The sequence below is a fragment of the Lepisosteus platostomus genome, chromosome 14 (assembly GCF_059453375.1).
Source record: "Lepisosteus platostomus isolate fLepPlt1 chromosome 14, fLepPlt1.hap1, whole genome shotgun sequence".
Classification (NCBI taxonomy): domain Eukaryota; kingdom Metazoa; phylum Chordata; class Actinopteri; order Semionotiformes; family Lepisosteidae; genus Lepisosteus; species Lepisosteus platostomus.
The window spans coordinates 24,818,660-24,838,520 of record NC_142624.1 but is presented as its reverse complement, the minus strand read 5'-3'; the positions used below and the strand labels follow the sequence as shown (position 1 = coordinate 24,838,520).

General features: G+C 36.2%; 1 protein-coding gene across 4 annotated transcripts in view; it reads left to right on the top strand.

Annotated features, from left to right (window-relative positions):
* Window positions 1–19,861, top strand: part of osbpl6 (oxysterol binding protein-like 6) — a 62,958-nt gene that overhangs the window by 28,772 nt on the left and 14,325 nt on the right. For 2 of the 4 annotated variants that reach the window (XM_088605186.1, XM_088605187.1), the window contains exons 4-15: window positions 1,156–1,209; window positions 1,946–2,059; window positions 2,176–2,346; window positions 3,251–3,386; window positions 4,616–4,719; window positions 5,557–5,649; window positions 7,663–7,701; window positions 8,759–8,927; window positions 9,978–10,108; window positions 14,818–14,925; window positions 17,843–17,980; window positions 19,451–19,538. In XM_088605186.1, coding sequence (XP_088461312.1) covers window positions 1,156–1,209; window positions 1,946–2,059; window positions 2,176–2,346; window positions 3,251–3,386; window positions 4,616–4,719; window positions 5,557–5,649; window positions 7,663–7,701; window positions 8,759–8,927; window positions 9,978–10,108; window positions 14,818–14,925; window positions 17,843–17,980; window positions 19,451–19,538 — 1,345 coding nt within the window. The remainder of the gene's footprint in view (window positions 1–1,155; window positions 1,210–1,945; window positions 2,060–2,175; window positions 2,347–3,250; window positions 3,387–4,615; window positions 4,720–5,556; window positions 5,650–7,662; window positions 7,702–8,758; window positions 8,928–9,977; window positions 10,109–14,817; window positions 14,926–17,842; window positions 17,981–19,450; window positions 19,539–19,861) is intronic. The other 2 variants (XM_088605188.1, XM_088605189.1) reach the window with 2 other exon arrangements.

The window sequence follows — 19,861 nt, the reverse complement described above, 5'->3', positions numbered from 1 at the left end:
CAAGTGCATTGAAAGCAAGAACTTCCAAACACGTTCACCTCATGTTATAAGTAAATAACATCCCAGCATGATTTGAATCATGTTTAAAAATGTTGTAATGATATTTAAAATGCTTATAATTCTGACTAGCGTGGATGTAAAAGGAGACCTTGGTGACTTTGAAAAAGAGGTCCTTGTTGGGGTGCATTTGACAGAAGCTTCTTTGACCAGGACAAATGTAAAATGGTATCTAGATACCAGATTCCAGAGTACTGAGAAAGAGTCTGGAGTTTCAACCCACAAGAATATTGGAAGAACATTCTCTGGACACTCTAGTTGAATGTGAAATTTCTGGCCACAAAGAAATATTTTATATGTTCAAAATCAAAAACTGCCATCCAACAAAAGAATGGTATGTGACTGTCAGGCATGATAAAGAGATACTCTCTTTATCATGCCTGACATGCCATTCTTTTGTTGGATGGCAGTTTTTGATTTTGAACATATAAAAAATTTCTTGTCTGGGGGCAGCTTTGCCACTTTAGGACCCAGGTGGGTTCCCATCACTGAAGGAACCATGAATTCTGTGTTGTCAGCAAATTCTGGAGAATGTCAGGACATGCATATATTAGCTTACACTGAACTGAAGGTGAGTCATGCAGCAAGACGGCGATCCTTAACATCCAGCACATGAATATCTGAATGGCAGAAAAACAGAATGGCTACAAGGGAAGAAATTTTGCGTTTTGGGTCGGCCGAGTCAAAGTCCGGACTGGTCCAGACAAGCACCAGTGTTATGGAAGTAAGCAAAAAGTAACAAGGTGTAGCAAGGAAATCCTTAATGTCACTGATTTGAAGCAGTTCTCTAAGGAGGAATGGGCTCAGATTCCCAATAGCCAGTGCAGGCGACTGATGAAACAGAAAACATCTAGCTTAAGTCAAGAGGGTTTTGCATACTTATTCAAACAAGGATATTTAGTTTTGGATCATTATGTTTAAGTAACCCAAATATACATTGTTTTGTGTTATACATTATTTAATCTTATCTTCATCTCTTGTTAAGGCATTAATGAGGATCTCAGGGATTCATAAGCGCTTTCTTGTCATTGTATATTATCACTTTTCAGTGTTTTGTTACTCATTGACCAAATCCTTTCTTTGTCTTTCCTTACACAGCGGTTTTTTGTTTTAGATAATGGAATTTTAAAGTACTCCAAATCGCCCCTTGATGTAAGTACCTTTTAGAAATATGCATCTCTGCATGTGGGTTGTTTGCAATTTTTTGCTTTATTCACCTCTACTTCACAGAGCACAGATTTATACTGAGCAGTTTAAAAAGAACTTTGTTTCACAGGCTTGGTAGGGATTAGCTCAACGTTAACACTTGCAATTGTTGTCCAAGCCAAATATGTCTACACAAAAATGGGACTTGCATAAGGTCAATGAAAGTTTAAGCAATTTAACCAATGTAATTTAAGCAATGCTATATTCTCATTAGTTGGAATAACAGTTTTAAAACGAGTAGGTCAGTTTTGTTTAAGAATCAACTGTGCATGATCCATCGTGATGGGACTCTTTTAATTGAATTGAACATTTCTAACAGTTTTACTTATTCTAATTATTGTATTCTTTATAAAGCATTTCATCTTCTGAGTTGTTCCAAATGATATCATAAAGTAATTTTAACAGTGCAAATGTCAGAGCAACAATAAATGTTTTTTTTTCTCATACATGTCTTGTTATAATTAGAAACAGAAAAGTGTAGCTCAAAGCAATTTTTAAATACATTTGTAATCTCTGAACACAGTAACCTTATACTCTTTGAACCTTGTACAGCTAATTCATAGTCAGCTTTAACTGGAAATTTCTGCAATAAACTGCTATTGTATCAACATATCTAATAATTGGCATGAGATGTCAACTCTTTCAGATCACAGCAGTTTCTAATTTTGCTTTTCGTTTTAAGATTCAGAAAGGCAAACTGCACGGAAGTATTGATGTTGGCTTGTCAGTGATGTCAATCAAGAAGAAGGCTCGGAGAATTGACCTGGACACAGAGGAGCACATTTACCATTTGAAGGTAGGTCAGTTGGGTGACGTCAAGTATTCTGTCTGAAGTGGAATCCTGAGGTGGAGAGCCAGGTGGGAAATTTATGTACGCCTTCTCTTGAACCGCATTCTGCGCTTTGTTCACAGGTCAAATCGCAGGAGGTTTTTGATGCCTGGGTGGCGAAGCTCCGACACCATCGTTTGTATCGTCAGAATGAGATTGTCCGATCGCCAAGAGATGCCACCTTTAATGTGTTCCCTCCTTCCCCAAATGCAGAATCTGCTATGCCAACTGCTGGAGCAGGACTAGAAGGAAAAGTAGGCTTGAACGAATTATTTAGTATTAACTGCATACAGCATGTGAAAAGTATTTGGCATCATCTGTCTATTCGTCTTGTTGCATAACCTTTGTGCTTTGCTTACTTCAGTTGTAGTCTGTATTTTTACTAAGTGGCCTAGAGAAATATGTCTTTTGGAAATCCTTTGCAACACTTGAGGTGAGGAAGTTCTGAACAATCATTATTGTTTTGTGTAAAAGCGTGTTTGCTCCCTTTGTAAACTGCCGGGTATTCATTATCCAAACTTCTTTGCAGTTCTAGTGCATAACATTAGCAGGGGAAATCGAAGCACAGTGGAATATACTGTAACTGCAAAATGTAAAAGAATGTTATCATGAGAGAACTTTGTTCTTCCTCATCAAATCCTGTCTTTTTATACGGCACTTTTATAGTGGTTCCATCACAGTGTTAGTCTGAAGCTGTGTGTTCGATGCTAGTTGTATCCTTGGGTTTTTTGGCAATCACATCATCCCAGCTTTTTACAGAAGTTAGTGCTTGTATTTAGATAAATTAAAAGGTCATATGTAGGCATGCTTAATTTTGCACCTTTTTATGTTTTAAATGATTTGCTCAGTATTTTTACTTTAACATTCAGAAAAAACAGGATCTTTATAGTTCTACAAGTCAGCAACATTATTACACAGTATTAGGATGTATAGTGTGTAAAGTATTTTTTTTACTCATCTAATTTACTATTAGCTGGTCACACAACTAAATGACATTGACAAATGTGTACAGACATAATAAATCTGATCAACACGTAATGAAAGCGTTTTATGGGCCTCGATGTAATGCATCACGGCCATAAACATAGCTCAGTAAAATTGTCTCAGACCAATGAATGTCTGGTAAAATTCTAATTTTTTCCTCTCCCAATGTTTTAGACGAAGCCAAACACTTTGCCCTGGCAAGCCCAATCAGTTCCCAGCAGCAGTGCTTTACCAGCTACGTACAGTAATGGACAGAGCAAAGTTGTAGCCTGGCTACAGGAGTCTGAAGAGATGGATAAATGTGCAGAAGGTAATGTTATTTTCCTTTTTTGTCATTATTTTTTTTAATCAAGAACAGGATCTGTAGCAAATGTGGCAGGTTATTAAAATCAGGAGAGATACAGACTCCTTATCTTAATCCCTGGCTCCAAGAGAGGAAATAGAAAACCTGTTAGTGCGGAATACTGTGGAAAAGATTAGCTTTGCAGGCCAGAGGCCAGTAGAAAAGGTGGGAAATGACAACTTTAGTACACTTTGCAAATGTAAACCCCTGACAAAAATGAAAGTTTCCTGGTTTGGAATTCAAGGAGAGCTCTTATTCTAATAATAGTAACAGCTTGCATTTGTATAGCTCCTTTCACCACAAAGGATTCTAGAGCACATACTCACATGTTAGATGGAATCCCACTTAATCCACTATAGAAGTGTAACACTCCGCTGTGTGATACACTGTCCGAAACTCCACCAGAAGTCCCACTACACAGCATATCAGAAGGAGAGGTGAGAAATTACCACATCACTTTTACTAAGGGGGAAATCTAGGAAGGCCAGATATAGCAAGCACAAAGTGGAATTTAGCCAGAAACTGGGAACAGCACTCCACTACTACTCTTACGAACAGTGCCGGGGGATCTTTACCACAAGCAGTCAAGTATAATATCTCACAGTACCTTTTTTCTGGTCATCATATCAAGGCATTGGATTGGATATTTTGCTCCAGATTGAAGTGCGCACCCTGCTGACCATCCAAAAAGCTGCAAACTGGTTTTCCTTGGAGGTTTCCCATCTCAATAATGATCAGGTCCAGCTCTGCTTAGCTTTTGAGATTTAACAAAACTAGGCTAGAAGGCTGCAGTGCTTATTTTAACAAATGGATCTAAAAAAAGATGCAGAGAGGCCCTTTAGACTTTAATCAGGTTTGAAGAATGGTAAAATACTTCAGGATGTTGGTAAGCACTTTTCATGTTAGCTTTTATAAAAGGATTATATGACTTGTCAAAGCAATCACGTAATCGTAAAAACCCATCTTTTGTTATAATGTAAGGACATATGCTTAGAAGTCATAGCTGATGTTAACAAATACTCTCACTTTACAATGCATGTTAAATATAAAGATAAATTATTCATTTTTAAACTTTCCATTTATAATAATTCCATGAACTGTTATTAAAGTTTAATATCTATAACTTATTATACAGTATGTGTGGAAAGTATTGTTAATCATTGATGCCCAAAATGTTTTTCTTTTTTGTGTGGCAGAGCTTGGACACTGCCAATCGAATCTTATAGAACTGAGCAGATTACTGCAGAGTCTGGAAATAATGCAAAGGACTCAGTCAGCCCCCAACTTCACTGACATGCAGGTAAAGACGATAACGGAAGAAACACCTCAGGCCTCAGCTGGGAAATTGGGGGAAGTCAAGAGAATGTGTTTACGTGTCAGTCCCAAAGCATTTGGAATATGCTACAGTTTAGTACTCGTACTGAAGCCCTTATTCTTGTTCTCAAGGTCTCAAAGCTTTCACGATGATTAATAGATATTGTTTCTGATTGTTTAAGGACTCTTCTGGCTTATTCATTGAATGCCCAATAGTGACACACTTCTGGGATAAAGTATTGTGTTAACAACTAAGCAGTTGTTACTGCCATACAGTACATCTTAAAGAATAATATTTGACTTTACCCTCTGATGATGTCAGGTTTAATGTAAAAAACAAAATAGATTCTAGTGCTGATGACTGTCAGTTGCTTTGTTTGTCAGTCATCTTATTTTGAATAGTACAAAATATAGCTATGAACTATTTGAAAGTATACATTTTTTATTTAGATAAGTTTTAGTCCGTTGTTATATTGATTGCTTCAGAAAAATAATGTAAATGAATAGTTACAATGATAGTCACTTTTAGAAACAGTTATGCATGTTATAACTCATTCCATTATGAATTACCACTAACCTCAGTTATCTAAGTTGCATTTCATTAACTTTTTGTATCATTTACCTTGTTTTGTGTACAGTGCATACTAATTAAATCTTTTCATCAAGCATTTCATTGCTATGATTGCAGTAAAATTTCCTTATAATACAGTAACTGCTGTTTTAAGAATGGATAGAATATACTGATGTATTCAACACTGAAAGTTTGGCTGTTTCTGTCTCATTAACCACATATTGTGTATTTTAATCCATTTGTGTAATGTAGGCTAATTGTGTAGATATATCAAAGAAAGAAAAGCGTGTGAGCAGAAGATGGAGAACAAAAAGTGTCAGCAAAGATGCAAAAATGCAGCTTCAGGTACAGATTTTGTCTGTTATTTTTCTCGTTCCATCAGTGAATGTTTTTGGTGTTCAGAAAACATCATAGTAACCCCACACAGTTGCCTTTAAATAGAATGTTTTGTCCTAGGGTGGCATTGGGACTCCCTCTGTTCTTCAGAGGTTTGACACATAAGTCTTGTGTACTTGACAATGCCTTAGATGGACTTTACCACAAGTGACCACATAACTGAACGAGGCTGAGGAGACTGAGCTGCTCTTTACTACTAGATAGGGTTAAGAAAAAGCAATAGTGGACAGCCTCTGACTTTGTAGATGTGAACACATGGGATTTCAGTCCTCTGTGAGATTTTTGGTTTCCTTAACTAATCAGCGTCTTTCAAGAGGAAACATATACCACCTTCCAAAACGTGATGGCTTTTATACTGTCCTAGTGATATTTATATATTGATTTATGATACAATAGCTAATCTTCACAGTATGATTGGTATATGTTTGCTTTGAATAGTGCTTAAGAGTTAAAAAAGAATGTGCACAGATACACCTTTTGTCCTCTCAGTTTTAATTCCTGGTTCTTCCTTAAGCCTACATTTTTTCAGTTTATCACCTTCAGGACATTAATATTATCTTACTTTTTTAACCTGTAAGTCACTAAAGAGCAAATTCTCATTTACAATGGAGACCTTTGCAAGAAACGTACACTATTGTTACACTGGAGACAGAGCTGTGAAAGAAAGAAAATAAGCAATGCAATGTAAAAGATCTAACAGGAGGCTGCAATGCTAAGTTGTGGAGGTGTGATGTTGCAAAGATTTAATAATACAACTGAAAACACCCTCACGTACAAAGCTAGATAGTTTGCTCTGAGCTGGTTGTTCCAGTCATTGGCAGTTGCAAATTGAAATGACTTGTAGCCCCAAATCACTAGTTGCTCTTGGGAGGTTCCGTATGCTAAAAGTACATCTTAAATTGTAAGAACTGCAATACATTATGTAAATGACAGGGACTTTTATTCAGTTGGAGATCTGTAAATTAGCTTAAACCAGTAAAAAATCTAGTATCCACTGAGTGCCACTAAATTAAGTAGTTAAGACGCATACTCTGACCATGGTTCCGTGCTATTTGCACATCTTAGATATTTGAGAGGGATAATAGTACATTGAGGTTGAAATGGCGTATTGTTTATCTTACATCCTCAGTGGGCGTGCTTCATCCACTTTTAATTTTCCACTGTCACACCCTAGCTGGATTTTCATTCATTAACTATGTGCTCCAGCTGATACAGATTGGAATACTTTAGAATTATTTCTTATTTTAGTATTTCATAAGTATTCTTAAACCTTTTAGGACTTCATTGCATTTTGAATTGGCAGTCATTTTTGTTATGCCCAACCTTTTTTGTGCATTTTTCACATCTGGGCTCAGTGTCAGCTGCACCTGCACTCAGGGGAGAATAAGCAAATGAAGGCAGTCTCTTCTGACACATCCACCTTCTAGCCACTTGTGTTATAACAAGTGATGGGCGATGCACTTGTAGAGCACCAGGTGGGAGAGTTGGTTTGTCCCTCATCGACAGGACTGCAACCCTGCAAGTGCCTGGGAATAAGCAGGGTTGCTGTGGCACAAAGAGCCAAGCACAGCTGGGGGAGTCCTGGTCACAGTCAGCTAGTAACATGACCCAGGGTTGAACTCTTGATAACAGAACTCAACCTGTGATCATGTAGGCACCTCCTCTGGTTCAGCCACTTGGCAGACCATGAGATACTTTATACATATTTTTCCTGTACTGTTAGAAACGTAAAAACCTTTATTATGCCATTTGGATCCACAATACATTACAGTGAGGAGATAAATAAAAGCACTTTAAAGTTTTGACTATGAATTCTCATACTCTAAACCTATTTTGTTCTTAATTAAATTCTTCGTGAATGATTCTGCTCCAGCACTCACCTAGAAAGTGTGGCCGTAATATACGTCTGTGCCTTACTAATGTACTAACATTATAATCCCTAACTCTCATAATTATTTCCAGGTTTTTCGTTGTTCATTTCCACACGCAAGAACTGTAAAAGTAAGCAACTTCCACACTCACGTTCATTTCTTGCTTCTAGTATATGTAAATCTGGGGCTAAATAGTAAAGAAGAATTTGAGAATCAAAAGCTTCCATAGCAAAATGATGGATTTTAGTATAATCTGGCAAGGTATTGGTAATGTATTAAAAAACTAGTGTTAAAACTACAAACAGCATTTTCATTTTTTGTTTGATCATGTTTTTATCTTTTGATTCTCATTTGTAATTCTTAAAAGGTTTGTAGGTACTCTTTTAGAGAACTTTCTTAAGATCCCAAGATGTAACCACCCTAAATTTGTTCATGAAGTCTAGTTTGTTGAATATTTGACTTATGTAGTATGTGGTCACAGAGACAAGCTGTTTTGAAATATTTAAAGCCATCCCTAGTGGGGAAGATAAAAATCTAGAAATATTATTCTATCCAAAATGGTAAAATATCTATTTCCTTACTGTAGTTATGTTTTTGGCACCAGAGGCACCAGCTATTATGTATAAATACAGTGGCCATAATCATTATAAATCGTTCTGAAATGATTTGAAATCCAAATTGTTAATAAATTCTTTGTTAATTTTTATGTCATAGCCATTCAAATTTGAGGTGACAGATAAACTTTACTTTAATCTTGTTTTAGTTTTAAAAGTAGTACAGTAAACGGCTGTTCAAAACTTCATCAACATTTCATCAGCCACATCTTAACTGTTTTTTGGCTATCATGCAAAACGCAATATATTTACTGTTTGGAGAAACTTGATCTTGTTTAATCCTTGGGATTATGAAACAAGACTGATGACAATGTCTTCTGTTTGTAATGTCATTTTTAATTGTTTCACCCATTTGTAGACAAAAGGAACAGCTGATGTTATGGATCTGGCTGGAAGCATATGCAATTGACTTCGTCTTTTAAATTCATTTTCTGAATGTAATCTGCTTTTTTCTCAATTGTCATTTTGTCCTCCCTCACAGGCCATCTGTAATTGTAAAGTGAAGTCAAAATATGCATTGCTATAAATCTATTTTGATGATAAATTATTATGCCTCTTTTTTTTGTCGAATAGGTTCCTATAAGTGCTTCAATGTCACCAGTCCGTTTGCACTCTTCCAATCCCAACCTCTGCGCAGATCTTGTAGATTTTCAGACTCCTGTGAGCAGGCTCGCTGAGACAATTGAGTGTGCCACTGACTACATCAAACTGCAAGAGGAGTTCTGTCACATTGCACAGAAAGGTAAAAGGAACATCAGGATTTTAGTTGCTCCTTTTTTGCTTTAACCAGCATATTGTAAAAGTACAAGCACAACAGCTGTACAGTGCGGATAGGATTCATCAGTTCAATGTCATGAAATTGAACCGAGTGGGACAGGTGACTTCACAGAAAGCCAAGCATGAAGAAAATCACAAATTATTTTATGTTTCCTCCAAATTGAAATCAGCTCTCTCCTGCAACCCTCAACATAAACACACCTTACATGTATCTTCCATGAAGTGGTTTGTCCTGTCTGCTACCCCACTGGATCAACAGCAGTGCTTAGTTAAGAGAAGAATTGCAGATATAGGACAAAAAGTGGCAATTGTTTTTTAACTTAAAATACTGGTGGCTCAAAGACACAAGGATCAGTGTTTTTAGTCACTGTGATTAGTCAGTGATAACCTGACACACACTCACCCAACTGTGGTGGTGCTGTGCTTAGCTCAGGTGCTGGGATCCCATTTTTGGCTGATGACACTGCCCTGAATCAAATCAGTAATCTCTGATCTGGGACAATCTGTTCTTCCAGCTGGGAACCTCTCCTCTGTGAGCCATTCAGAAATTCTTTTCTTACTCAATCTGTCTAACATGGGACAGAGAACAGATTTGTTTTCTGCACAAAACTGAAATGCCATCAATTTCCCTTTGAAAAATCTAAAGACATTCATACTGGGAATGAGTTGATCACAACAGACCAAAATGTGTCTGTATCACTTTCATCTGTCTGTGGTGTTCCATAGTTTGAGGTGCAGCTGGCTGAATTTCATTCCAAACACATCTTTTGGATCAGGGGACCCTATCACAGAACCATAACCAAAGTATTCTGAACTTTGTTGTCTTTGTTAAGGTCTATACGTTATGTACAGTAGCTTTCTTTGAGCTATATACTGTAAAAAAAAGGGTCAGAGAGATGAGTTGTTATTCCTTTAGTTTTGTTTGTTATTTTCAAAACAATTCACAACACCTCAACTATATACTATAACAGATGTGTGTACATCATAACTAATTTTATTTCTGTCTCATTTCCAGTCCACTCTCTCTTGAAGTCTGCCTTCAATACAGTAGCAATAGAGAAAGAGAAGATAAAGCAGCTGCTCTCTGATCAGGAACAGTCAGACCACACATCCCAGATTCTGTCCCTCAGAAGGTCTCTATCACAGGTAACCACTTCTCTCACACTGCCTTATACAGAGGCTGCTGGGTGTCTGTGTAACATAACATATGGAGCTTAAGAGATCCTACAAGGTGAAGAAACATTTCTTGGTTAAACCTGTCTGGAGGAGCATTTGAACTGTTCTTGTTAGCCTTTTGTTTAAGAGTGTTGTTTGCTGTTTTGTATGCAAAATCGTTGTATCACCTAAAAAGTGATATGCAACAGCCTTCACAAACAATTACATTACACTTTTAAGTCTAATAAGTTCTGTTGTAAGTTAGTGGGCTTGTACAAACTAGGGCAGGTACATCTCACCTAATAAACTCCATAAAAATATATGACAAATACAGTATATGGTTTAATTTGACATCTTAGTGCTTTCTATCTGTCTATAAAGAAAATATTATCTTCTATATATAGCAGATAGAAGATGTATCTATATAAATTTAGAAGGTATTAAATCATTCATCCTGAACAGGTGCTGAAGTGTAACGCCATTCTATTCATCAGTTAAACACACCGCCAGTTTCTCTTGGCAATGTGAACACATAAAAAAAGCACAGTTTTTGAGGTGTGAGATGAGACCAAATGATTTTTGACAGGTTATCACACAGTATGGTTTTATTCAAGGCGAGATCTACTATTCCTAAATAAATAAGGCTTGAATATGATATTTATTTAGCTTTTTAATGAGTTTTTCATATGTAGTATTTAGCAAATATAACTTGATTAAAAACACTCATGCATTTCTTCTTTAAGATTTTAGAAGTTGAATTCACATTCTGGAGTCTTTTCTATTGACAGGACTTATAATACACCCTCAATCCCACGTTTTCTTAGTGAGTCATTGCTTCTATTCTTCAGAATTCAATTGAGTCAAAGACCTCATGGTTGGTATTGCGGGCGTATGTCTTGACATTCTAAGAACAGAATAAATTAATGTCATTGGTTTTTGATTAGAAATCACATTCTGCTTCATGTCTTACACAAATTATTTTACTGTAGAAGTCCTTTTTTTCCAGGGTTATAAGTTCTGCTGCAGAAACAATCACTCTTGTGTGCCGTGGGTAACTGCTTTCTGAAATGTTGCAGATTGTATTTTCAAAAGTCTCAGTAAACGTGAAGTGATAATATTGTTACGAAAATGGTGAATTTCAGGAATTAAGAGCGCGGTTTAGTCAATAAGTAAAATAATCATTCATAACACCCAACTTGTGAGTGATTTCTCTAGAATATACCCAAGCGGTTGGTATAATTTCAAGCACGTGAATTCCTAGTTCTCTGGCACAGCTTTGGTGAACAGAGTAATAATCCTGGGACACTTAGTTAAACACATTTATTAATGATGACTAAACACAAACTACACACAACAAAACATACAAAACACAAGTTACTCTGTGTACAGTATTTACAGACAAAGTGTTTCAAAGGCCTAACATTCTAATCACCCTGAACAATTCCCAGACTTCTACTAAGTAATAAACTCTTTAATAATGTCTACAGAGGCCTAATAAGGCATAATCTTCCTTCTAAATAAATGCAATACAACCTGCAGTTAAATTTCTCTCTCTGCAACCCAGATGCCACAAAATAAATGGGAGGCCACAAAATCTCCCTATTCTAAATATGCACCCTAACCATGAATGACTTTTCTATTGGAGGTTAGATTCTTTACCCAGGACACCAAGGTTCCTTAAAAACACAAAATAGTAAACTCTCTCTAGCAAGGTTCAAATACCTAGCTCTAGTCAGGTTTTGTTTGGATGATCATAAAGTAGAGGCTCTCGCCTGGCGCAAGCTTCCAACTCCAACTCCTCCGGACTCCTGTCTCTCCACTCCTCTTATTGTCCTATCCTATCTTTGTTGTCCTCTGTGCTTTTAATGTGATCTTATATTGTGTGTTTCTGTACTGCTCATTGACAATCATTAACCCACAACGTACCTCAGTATACCAATGTATACTTTACTATGATTTTTGATCAAGGGACCCCCCCAGACCTCAGCAAACACCCTCTCTGCTTTGAAGCTAGGAAGTATTTACTTTGCCAAGTGTCAAAAACTTTATCTAAAACCTAAGAGATACTTCTCAGTCACCAAAAGCTATAATAATAATAATAATAATAATAATAATAATAATAATAATAATAATAATAATAATAATAATACACCACCCATGCTTATTTTGTTATTGTAGTATAAAATATGCAATATTTTATTATGGAGAATAGCTGGAGGGTAAAACTGGGTACCAAGGGTTTACATCTGTATTTTGTGGGAATAGTTCTGTGTGTTATTCAATGAAAATTAAGTTCATTAAATCCTGTCCTTTGGGCTTTCTTTGCATTCCTGTGATTAAATTTGAACAAGTCTCTCGAGCATTGGAAGAGTTCTTCACATGTATGTCCTAAATCATTGTTATTGTGTATTTTATTTATGCGACCTTAATGAGAATTAAGTTAAGAAAAGTTCAGAGAAAAAACAGTATATGAAATAGTACCTTATGAATACTTTTTTAAAATATGTTTGATCTTTTGATCACACTGCACTAAAATAGGTCATTCATAGCTGCGTTGATACGTTAGTTATGAAATGTTGAAAATAGAGAAAGCACATTCATTGCGAAATGTACAAAAAAAGTGCATGAAAAACTAGTAGTATTGAAGCTTTTAATGTATAAGCTGTGCTTAATGAATAAGAAAAAGCCAGGGGGAAACGCAAGAGAAAATGGCCTTAGTGTTGTCTTTTTGTTTTATGGGTTGAATTTGCTGCAGTTTACTGTTGAAAGTTGGAATAATACAACTTAATGGCTGGCAGTGTTCATGTTTAGAAAATTAGCAGCCATTTGTCCTTCCCATTGGAAGTGAACTAAAAGATTAGAGTAAAATATAACGGGTAAGAAAAGTGCACTTAAAGCATTCTTTAATGTGTTGATTTTAGGAGTGTCAGTACTATTAATGCTTTTGAACTCATTTCTCTGGACTAGATTTGTACTTGTTTTTGACAGCTTTGTTCATTTATGTTAAATATTTACAGGGTAGGGCTTCTGAGTAGCTCAAGCTCTATATACAGTATGCAAGTTTGGAGTCAGGTTGAGCTCTGTGACCTAGATGTTCTCATTTCAAGCCTGGCCCCGTCTGTCAGCTGGGATACAGATACAGTATTTGGCACGGTTTACAGTGTGTAACTAGGAACAGTGGACATACTGTATTATACTTGTATTATAAAGCCTTGCTGGCTTTTTGGTGAAACAGCAGCTCCTGTGCCATCAAGCTTGCAGTAATGTGAGTGAGAAGTGTACTGCTCCTCTAGTCGGCATGAACTCTGCTGTAGTGCACTGTGGATCTTGCAGGCAGGAGTCGTGACTCTGAACTGAAGTCTTTAAAACCTGATTTTTAAATAAGGGGATATATATTAAATAAAGGGCAATCCTAAATTAGAAAAGAAAAAAAACATCAGAAAAAGCCAGTAATGAAAGATACTTTTTGTTACACAACCTTCACAGGTATTGTGTCAAAAGTGTATTTGTAGCTGGCTGAAATGCAGTAATCCAAACAATAGCTTGATCATAGTATCTTGGGATGATGATGAATTAGGCTTTTTAGAGATTGTATTTTTATAGGTATCAATAATAAATAATTGCTTGTATTAGTACAAGACCTTTCATCCCGAAGGATCCCAAAGTACCTTACCAGATAGGAGGAGACTTTTAACTTATATTAATTTCATCGAGCACTGAAGTGTAGCACCTACTTGGGTAACATGCAGTAGCTCTTATGCATCTGCTGCCTCACTACACAGGCTGGAGCAGGTGGAAAAGAGAGAAATTGATTGAAGAAAATACTTTCAGGTTAATTGCATACACTCAGAGAGAAATGTATCTAGGACCCCAAGGCTAACACCTCTTATCTTGCAAACAGTCAGGACCTTGGTTTACCATCTCATCTAAAGATGGCACATCCTAAAGCCCAGTGTCCCCTGTCACCATGCTGGGGCAGCTGGGTTAGAACATTTAGTCCTGATCTATAGTGCCACCAACTGGTCACCCAAACATTTGTCATTTTGCAGTTCCAACGTGGGTTTCCTTAGAAGGCCATCAATCTCAATTCTGACATCCTGAAAATTAAATTTAGTTTCTGCTCATGTTACATAAGCATGTATTTAAAAGCAGTGATATTTGGTTGTAAGCGAACTGTTGGTTTATGTTTTAAATTCAGATTTGCTGTATTTAAACAAAGAAGTCTATCTGAAACAAGTCTATACTGTATTATTAGGACTGTGTTGTTCTGAGCTGCAGTTTGTAAATTGCGGGTTATAAATGTATTTCAGTTCTACTCTTAACAGTTTTTTTCTGTTAAAATCAAATAATGAAAGGACAACAGTCATTGTCAATGAATGAGAGGATAGTGATCATATCACTGTAAGGCAGACAAAAAGCTCAAAGTCTGTGAAAATTATTTAAGCAGCACTGCTTAACTCAAGTGCGACAGATAGAAAAAGAGTCAATGTTTTTTTTAACTGCCTCTTGTCATTGAGGGCAACACAAGACAGAAGGCCTGAATGATCATTGAATATGAGAGAAATTGTTGTTGATCTGTTTTGTTTCTTGTTTTTTTATTTTGTTTCCAAGGATCATACTTTATATTAGTGTATAACCAATATCTATAAGAATAACCATTTTTATTATAAGAATACATTTTGTTTTTTTGCTTTTCGTAGGCTTTGACTCAAAATACAGAGCTTAGAACTCGCCTGAACCGGATCCATTCAGAGTCTGTCCTGTCTGACCAGGTGGTCAGTGTAAATATCATTCCTAGTCCTGATGAGGTATGTGGTTATTATTCTGGACTCTTTCTTCTATGCCAGAATGGTTAAAACAAAACCTTTCGCCTTTGTACTTGCTGACCTTAGGTTAGGCACCAATAAGGAATAATCTTTTTCTGCAGTTGTTTTTTTTTTAAATTTGGTAAAAAACCTGCATGGAAGCCATCCAGAAGCTTCTATAGCAGCTGCTACTGAATTTGTACTAAAGAACTAAGCTTGTTTTTTGGATACATTTTTAGAGGTTTTGTGTTAATTGGAAAAGGATGATTAAAAATAACATTTCTGCACCTGCATGGTAATTCTAGTCAGGTGAAGCAGACTTAAAAGTATTCTGATTGTGGATTCTGATTCTATTTTGATTTAAATGGTAATTAGGCAGTGTTTCTACAATATTTTCATGTGATAGGAAAACATACACGTTTTCTGTTATTCACATGTCTACCACACGTCTCATTTTCCTCACCTGTGGTGCTATAATACTGCACGTGCTATTATCTGAATATGTTGTTTTGAGTTAATTAGATTCCTCTTACATAAAATATTTTTTGACGCAGCTATTTCAAACTTTAGATAATAGTTCATGGGGGTTTCAGGCTTGTTGCACTGTACCTTACTGTTTAAGACAATTCTAAAACTCGATGAGGTCTGTTTTAAGAAAGTTCTTAACAGATTCTGTACTACACACAAGGATTTTGTCAATGAAAAGGTTATAGAATATCCAGCATTCTTTTGACATTGTCTTTACACTGAACTGTTATATTTAAATGTGTGTTGCTGATATTTAAGCTTTATAATCCAGTCTTTTTCACACTTTTCTGGTTAAAGGACACCTTTTAAATAATCCACCAACTTTGAGAAACACAGTTTAAGTATAAACAGATACCTGCAGACTATTATTATAATATCTAGTATTATTGTTAATTCTAAACTTTAAGGACAGTTGCATTGTGGTTAGCATTGCTGCCTTGCAGTTTTGAGGCCCGGTGTTCAATTCCAGACCTAGAGTCCTGTCTGTGTGGAGTTTGTATGTTCTCCACATGTTCGTGTTGTTTTCCTACGGGTGCTCTAGTTTGCTCTCACAGTCCAAAAACATACTGGTAGGTTAATTAGCTTCGGGGAGATTGTCCCTTTTGTGAATGGGTGAGTGTGTGTGTCCTGTGATAGACTGGCGTGTATTCTGCCTTTCTCCCCTTGCTTGCTGGGATAGGCTCCAGCTCCCCTATGACCATGAACTGGATCAAGCAGTTAAAAATGACAGATGGATGGAAGAACAAAAACACACATCAACAAATCCTAAGTAATGTAAATAAATCATAACTTGTAGCAGTAACTGTCCAGCATTATTAACTCTTCCAGCTTTGCTGGATAGTCTTTTTTGGCGTTCATCTTTGTAACATTTAAGAGGATGAAAAGCTTATAGTAATTGAGAATAAGGTATTGATTCTTGTGTCTAGCAGAGCAAATTATTTTTTGGCAGATTCCGGTTATCAATGTCTGGGTTAGCATACTAAAATGCAAACATTTTCAAATGTCATAAGTGCAGTATTATTTAGAAAAAAGTTTAATATCTGGCCAAACTCAAAGAGTATCTAAGGGAAATACAAAGATAGACATAGTTGGATGTAAAAATAAACCAAAAGACAACTTTGATTCTGTTGGATTCATCCAAACCCATGCTATTGCATGCTTGTGGAGAGAAAGAAAGCAATCACCATTGGTTAAGGATCACCAACAAGGGACCTTTTCATCAGAGTGACAGTTTCAGTCCTGATGGAGACTTAATATTTGTGTAATCTTGTTAAAGCAAAGCTACAGTACATATACAAGCACAGAAGTATCACTTTTCAGTTTGGTACCACTTGTACTCTGAAATAAGTACTCTAAAAAATGCTGTGATATTTGTGTTGTATAATGAGAGAAATCATATACAGTATAATCCTCTGGAAATGCATGCATGTAATAGTCAATAAATTTGTATAAAAACCTAAATGAATTAATATTACATTTGCCTTGTCTGTGGACAATAGTTTAGTGTGTGGTTGAAATAAGAAGCTTTAATGAGTTCAGATTTACTCTACTTAAAGGCAAAAATATCTTTACTGCTGTCTTTATTTGAGGTGTTACATAATGTTTTGCGGTAATTCTGGTACCTAATATGGCTTCTTCAAGCGTGCCAAACCAGCATTGCATGTCCTCCCTGTTAAATTGCTTTTATTAGACTTTAGCTGGTGGCAAGGGCAGATTAATTAAAAACATCTTATCAAAACAGATACTGCAGGTCTTTTGCAGTATCTCTTTAGAGTTTAGGCAAAATGTATGTGGCTTTAATGGAATGCGAAATATCCAAAATTGTCAACTGTGATGGAAGCAGAAGGACCCTCCTCTGTAAATATTATGAAACACCCTGTCAAAAAGCACTGTTTCGTGTGAGTAGAGTCTAGAAGTTTAAGTGGAATGTAACACAATTGCATTAAGTGAAGAAATTCTTTAAACTATTTTGCAACGTCCAGTGTTCAGTTAGTAAGCTGCTTCGTCTACATTTGTGTTCCTCAACTGCAACACAATGTTAAAAATGTCGATTTAATTAATTGATCAAATGTATTTAATTCGTTCTGTAATTTTATATGATTAACTGAAATTTGCCTTTGTAGTTTTGGATGTCATTGTGATAACTGTAGTAAGATTCAAGGTTACTGCCTTGTATCCTTGATTTTCCTTGATTTTTACTATCCTATTGCTCAGGGAGATCACGAATCCTGTACTGTGTGTTTCACTTAATGCCCAATCAGACATAGACAGGGTCCATTTTAAGAAAAGAATCCTATCTGCAGGAATGAGCTTAACAAGATAAGAAGAGACTCAATGTAATGCAAGAATGTAAACGCGTCTCACAGAGATATGTGTCCTGTTTGGTCTGCAGCCCAACGAGCAGATTCACGTTGGCATCCCCCTGACACAGCAAGTCTCTAATGAGAGCAGGCTCTCCATGTCAGAATCCGTTTCGGAATTCTTTGATGCCCAGGAAGTGCTTTTGTCAGCAAGCTCATCAGAGAACGAGGTAGGTAGATGGGGGAGGGGCTTGGGTGTTCAGACTGCTGCTGGCTGACCAAATAAAGATTTTATGGTGGCTCATTTGTCCCTGGGTTAGTCAGTAAGTAAATGAGAAGTCCTTGAAAAACCAAGATAACACAAAAGGATTTAATAAATTAACATGGCTGTCAAAAATGATAATTTCCGTTAATTTTGTTAGAGGCTTCTATTCAAAGTGCAATAAGAATGAAAGGACATTGTTTTATATTTTATCTATTTTCATGTTTTTATGGGCCTTTCTTTGATGTCTCAGCTCATTTGTATTCTGTAGTTAAATGAGTCATAGGGGTTATTTCTGTTCTTTGTATTAGATCTTAAAGTCAGGTCCTTGTTATTTGGTTATTAAAGATCCCAGGGCACTAGGGATGTTAAGCACAGCAACCTGGCTAAATTCAGCTCTGGGTTTTCAGAATCTGGCCTTCGTCAAGTTCCTCCTTAAATTGATTGCTGAAGCTTGTTTCTTATTTCACAATCTTTTCCACTGTGTAGTGGGGATGCTGGTATATAATAGCTTCTGCAGGTCACCCAGGTGGGTGAGTGCGTGCTAAGCTTCAGTGATAGATGAAGTGGATCCACTCGTATAAGCAAAGTGCTTTGGGATGAAAAGCACTATATAATTGCAAGGAAGTCTTGTTATAATACAATTATTATTCTCACCAAACTCATTTGCTTTAAAGGTCAGAATTGAATTACACAAAGCATGCAACTCTTGGCTTTGTGCAAGCACCACAGCTTACCTACAGTATCAGCCTATACTGCTCTCTGAATGCCAAGTATATGTTAATATGGATGCACTCTCTAATTTTGTCAGAGAACAGTTTAGGAAGTCGACAGAGCTGCATTTAAATTGTTTTCTTCACAGGCTGCATAATTTAGTCACTTTATTTTTAGGACTAGTTGTTTTTTTTAGTTTATAGTCTGTGTAGTACAATGGCTTGATTTATGAAAACCAAAAACCATTATTTAAGTATGTATTAAGCATTGAAAAAATGTATTTTTTCTGGATTAATGTAATGTAATTACAAAATATTTTAAAATGTAGTGAAAATGGTTAATGTGTAAAACAGAATCACAAACTAAATGTAGTTTTTATAACAGCAGGATATTAGGAAATGTACAGTATACAGTATATGGTTTAAATGAAAAAAATGGCAAGGCTGCAGATATGTTGCACAAGTTAAAATGTAATAATGTTTGTGAATGAAAAAAATGACAGCCTGTAAATGACTGTGCAGTAATTTTAATTTTTTGACTAACCTGTTTTGTTAAGATTACTACTTCATGTTTTAGTAACAAGCTATGATTACAGTGAGCCTTATGGAACTTTATGTATGTGCTTGATGTTTGGAGAACTATTATGTAATGCACTGGTGAGATAGGATCCAATTAAATTGGGTGTTGAAGTAAACCCCCATTCCTTTATTCTCCATCCCTTTAGGCATCAGACGACGAATCATACGTCAGCGATGTCAGTGACAATATTTCCGAGGACAATGCCAGTGTTACAGATAACGTTTCCAGGCAAAGTATGCATTACACAGCCACGCCACCAATTAGAACACCTTGCTAATTTAATGGGATTCATGAGCTGTGTGTGTATTATTCAATTCAGTGTCTGATGAAAGGGTTATTTCTCAGGCATGCTAAATGAAAATTAACAGAATTAACTGTCTATGAATTTCACTATTTAATTTTTATTTTGTAAGGTGTTCAAAGGAGCAGGACTGGGCGTAAAAGCTGTTATATTCATAAAGCTGATTTTCACATTTGTGGAACACACTGAAAAGACTGTAGGATTCCTCCAGATCATAACCAGATTCCATTGCACAACCATGTGATTTACTATTAT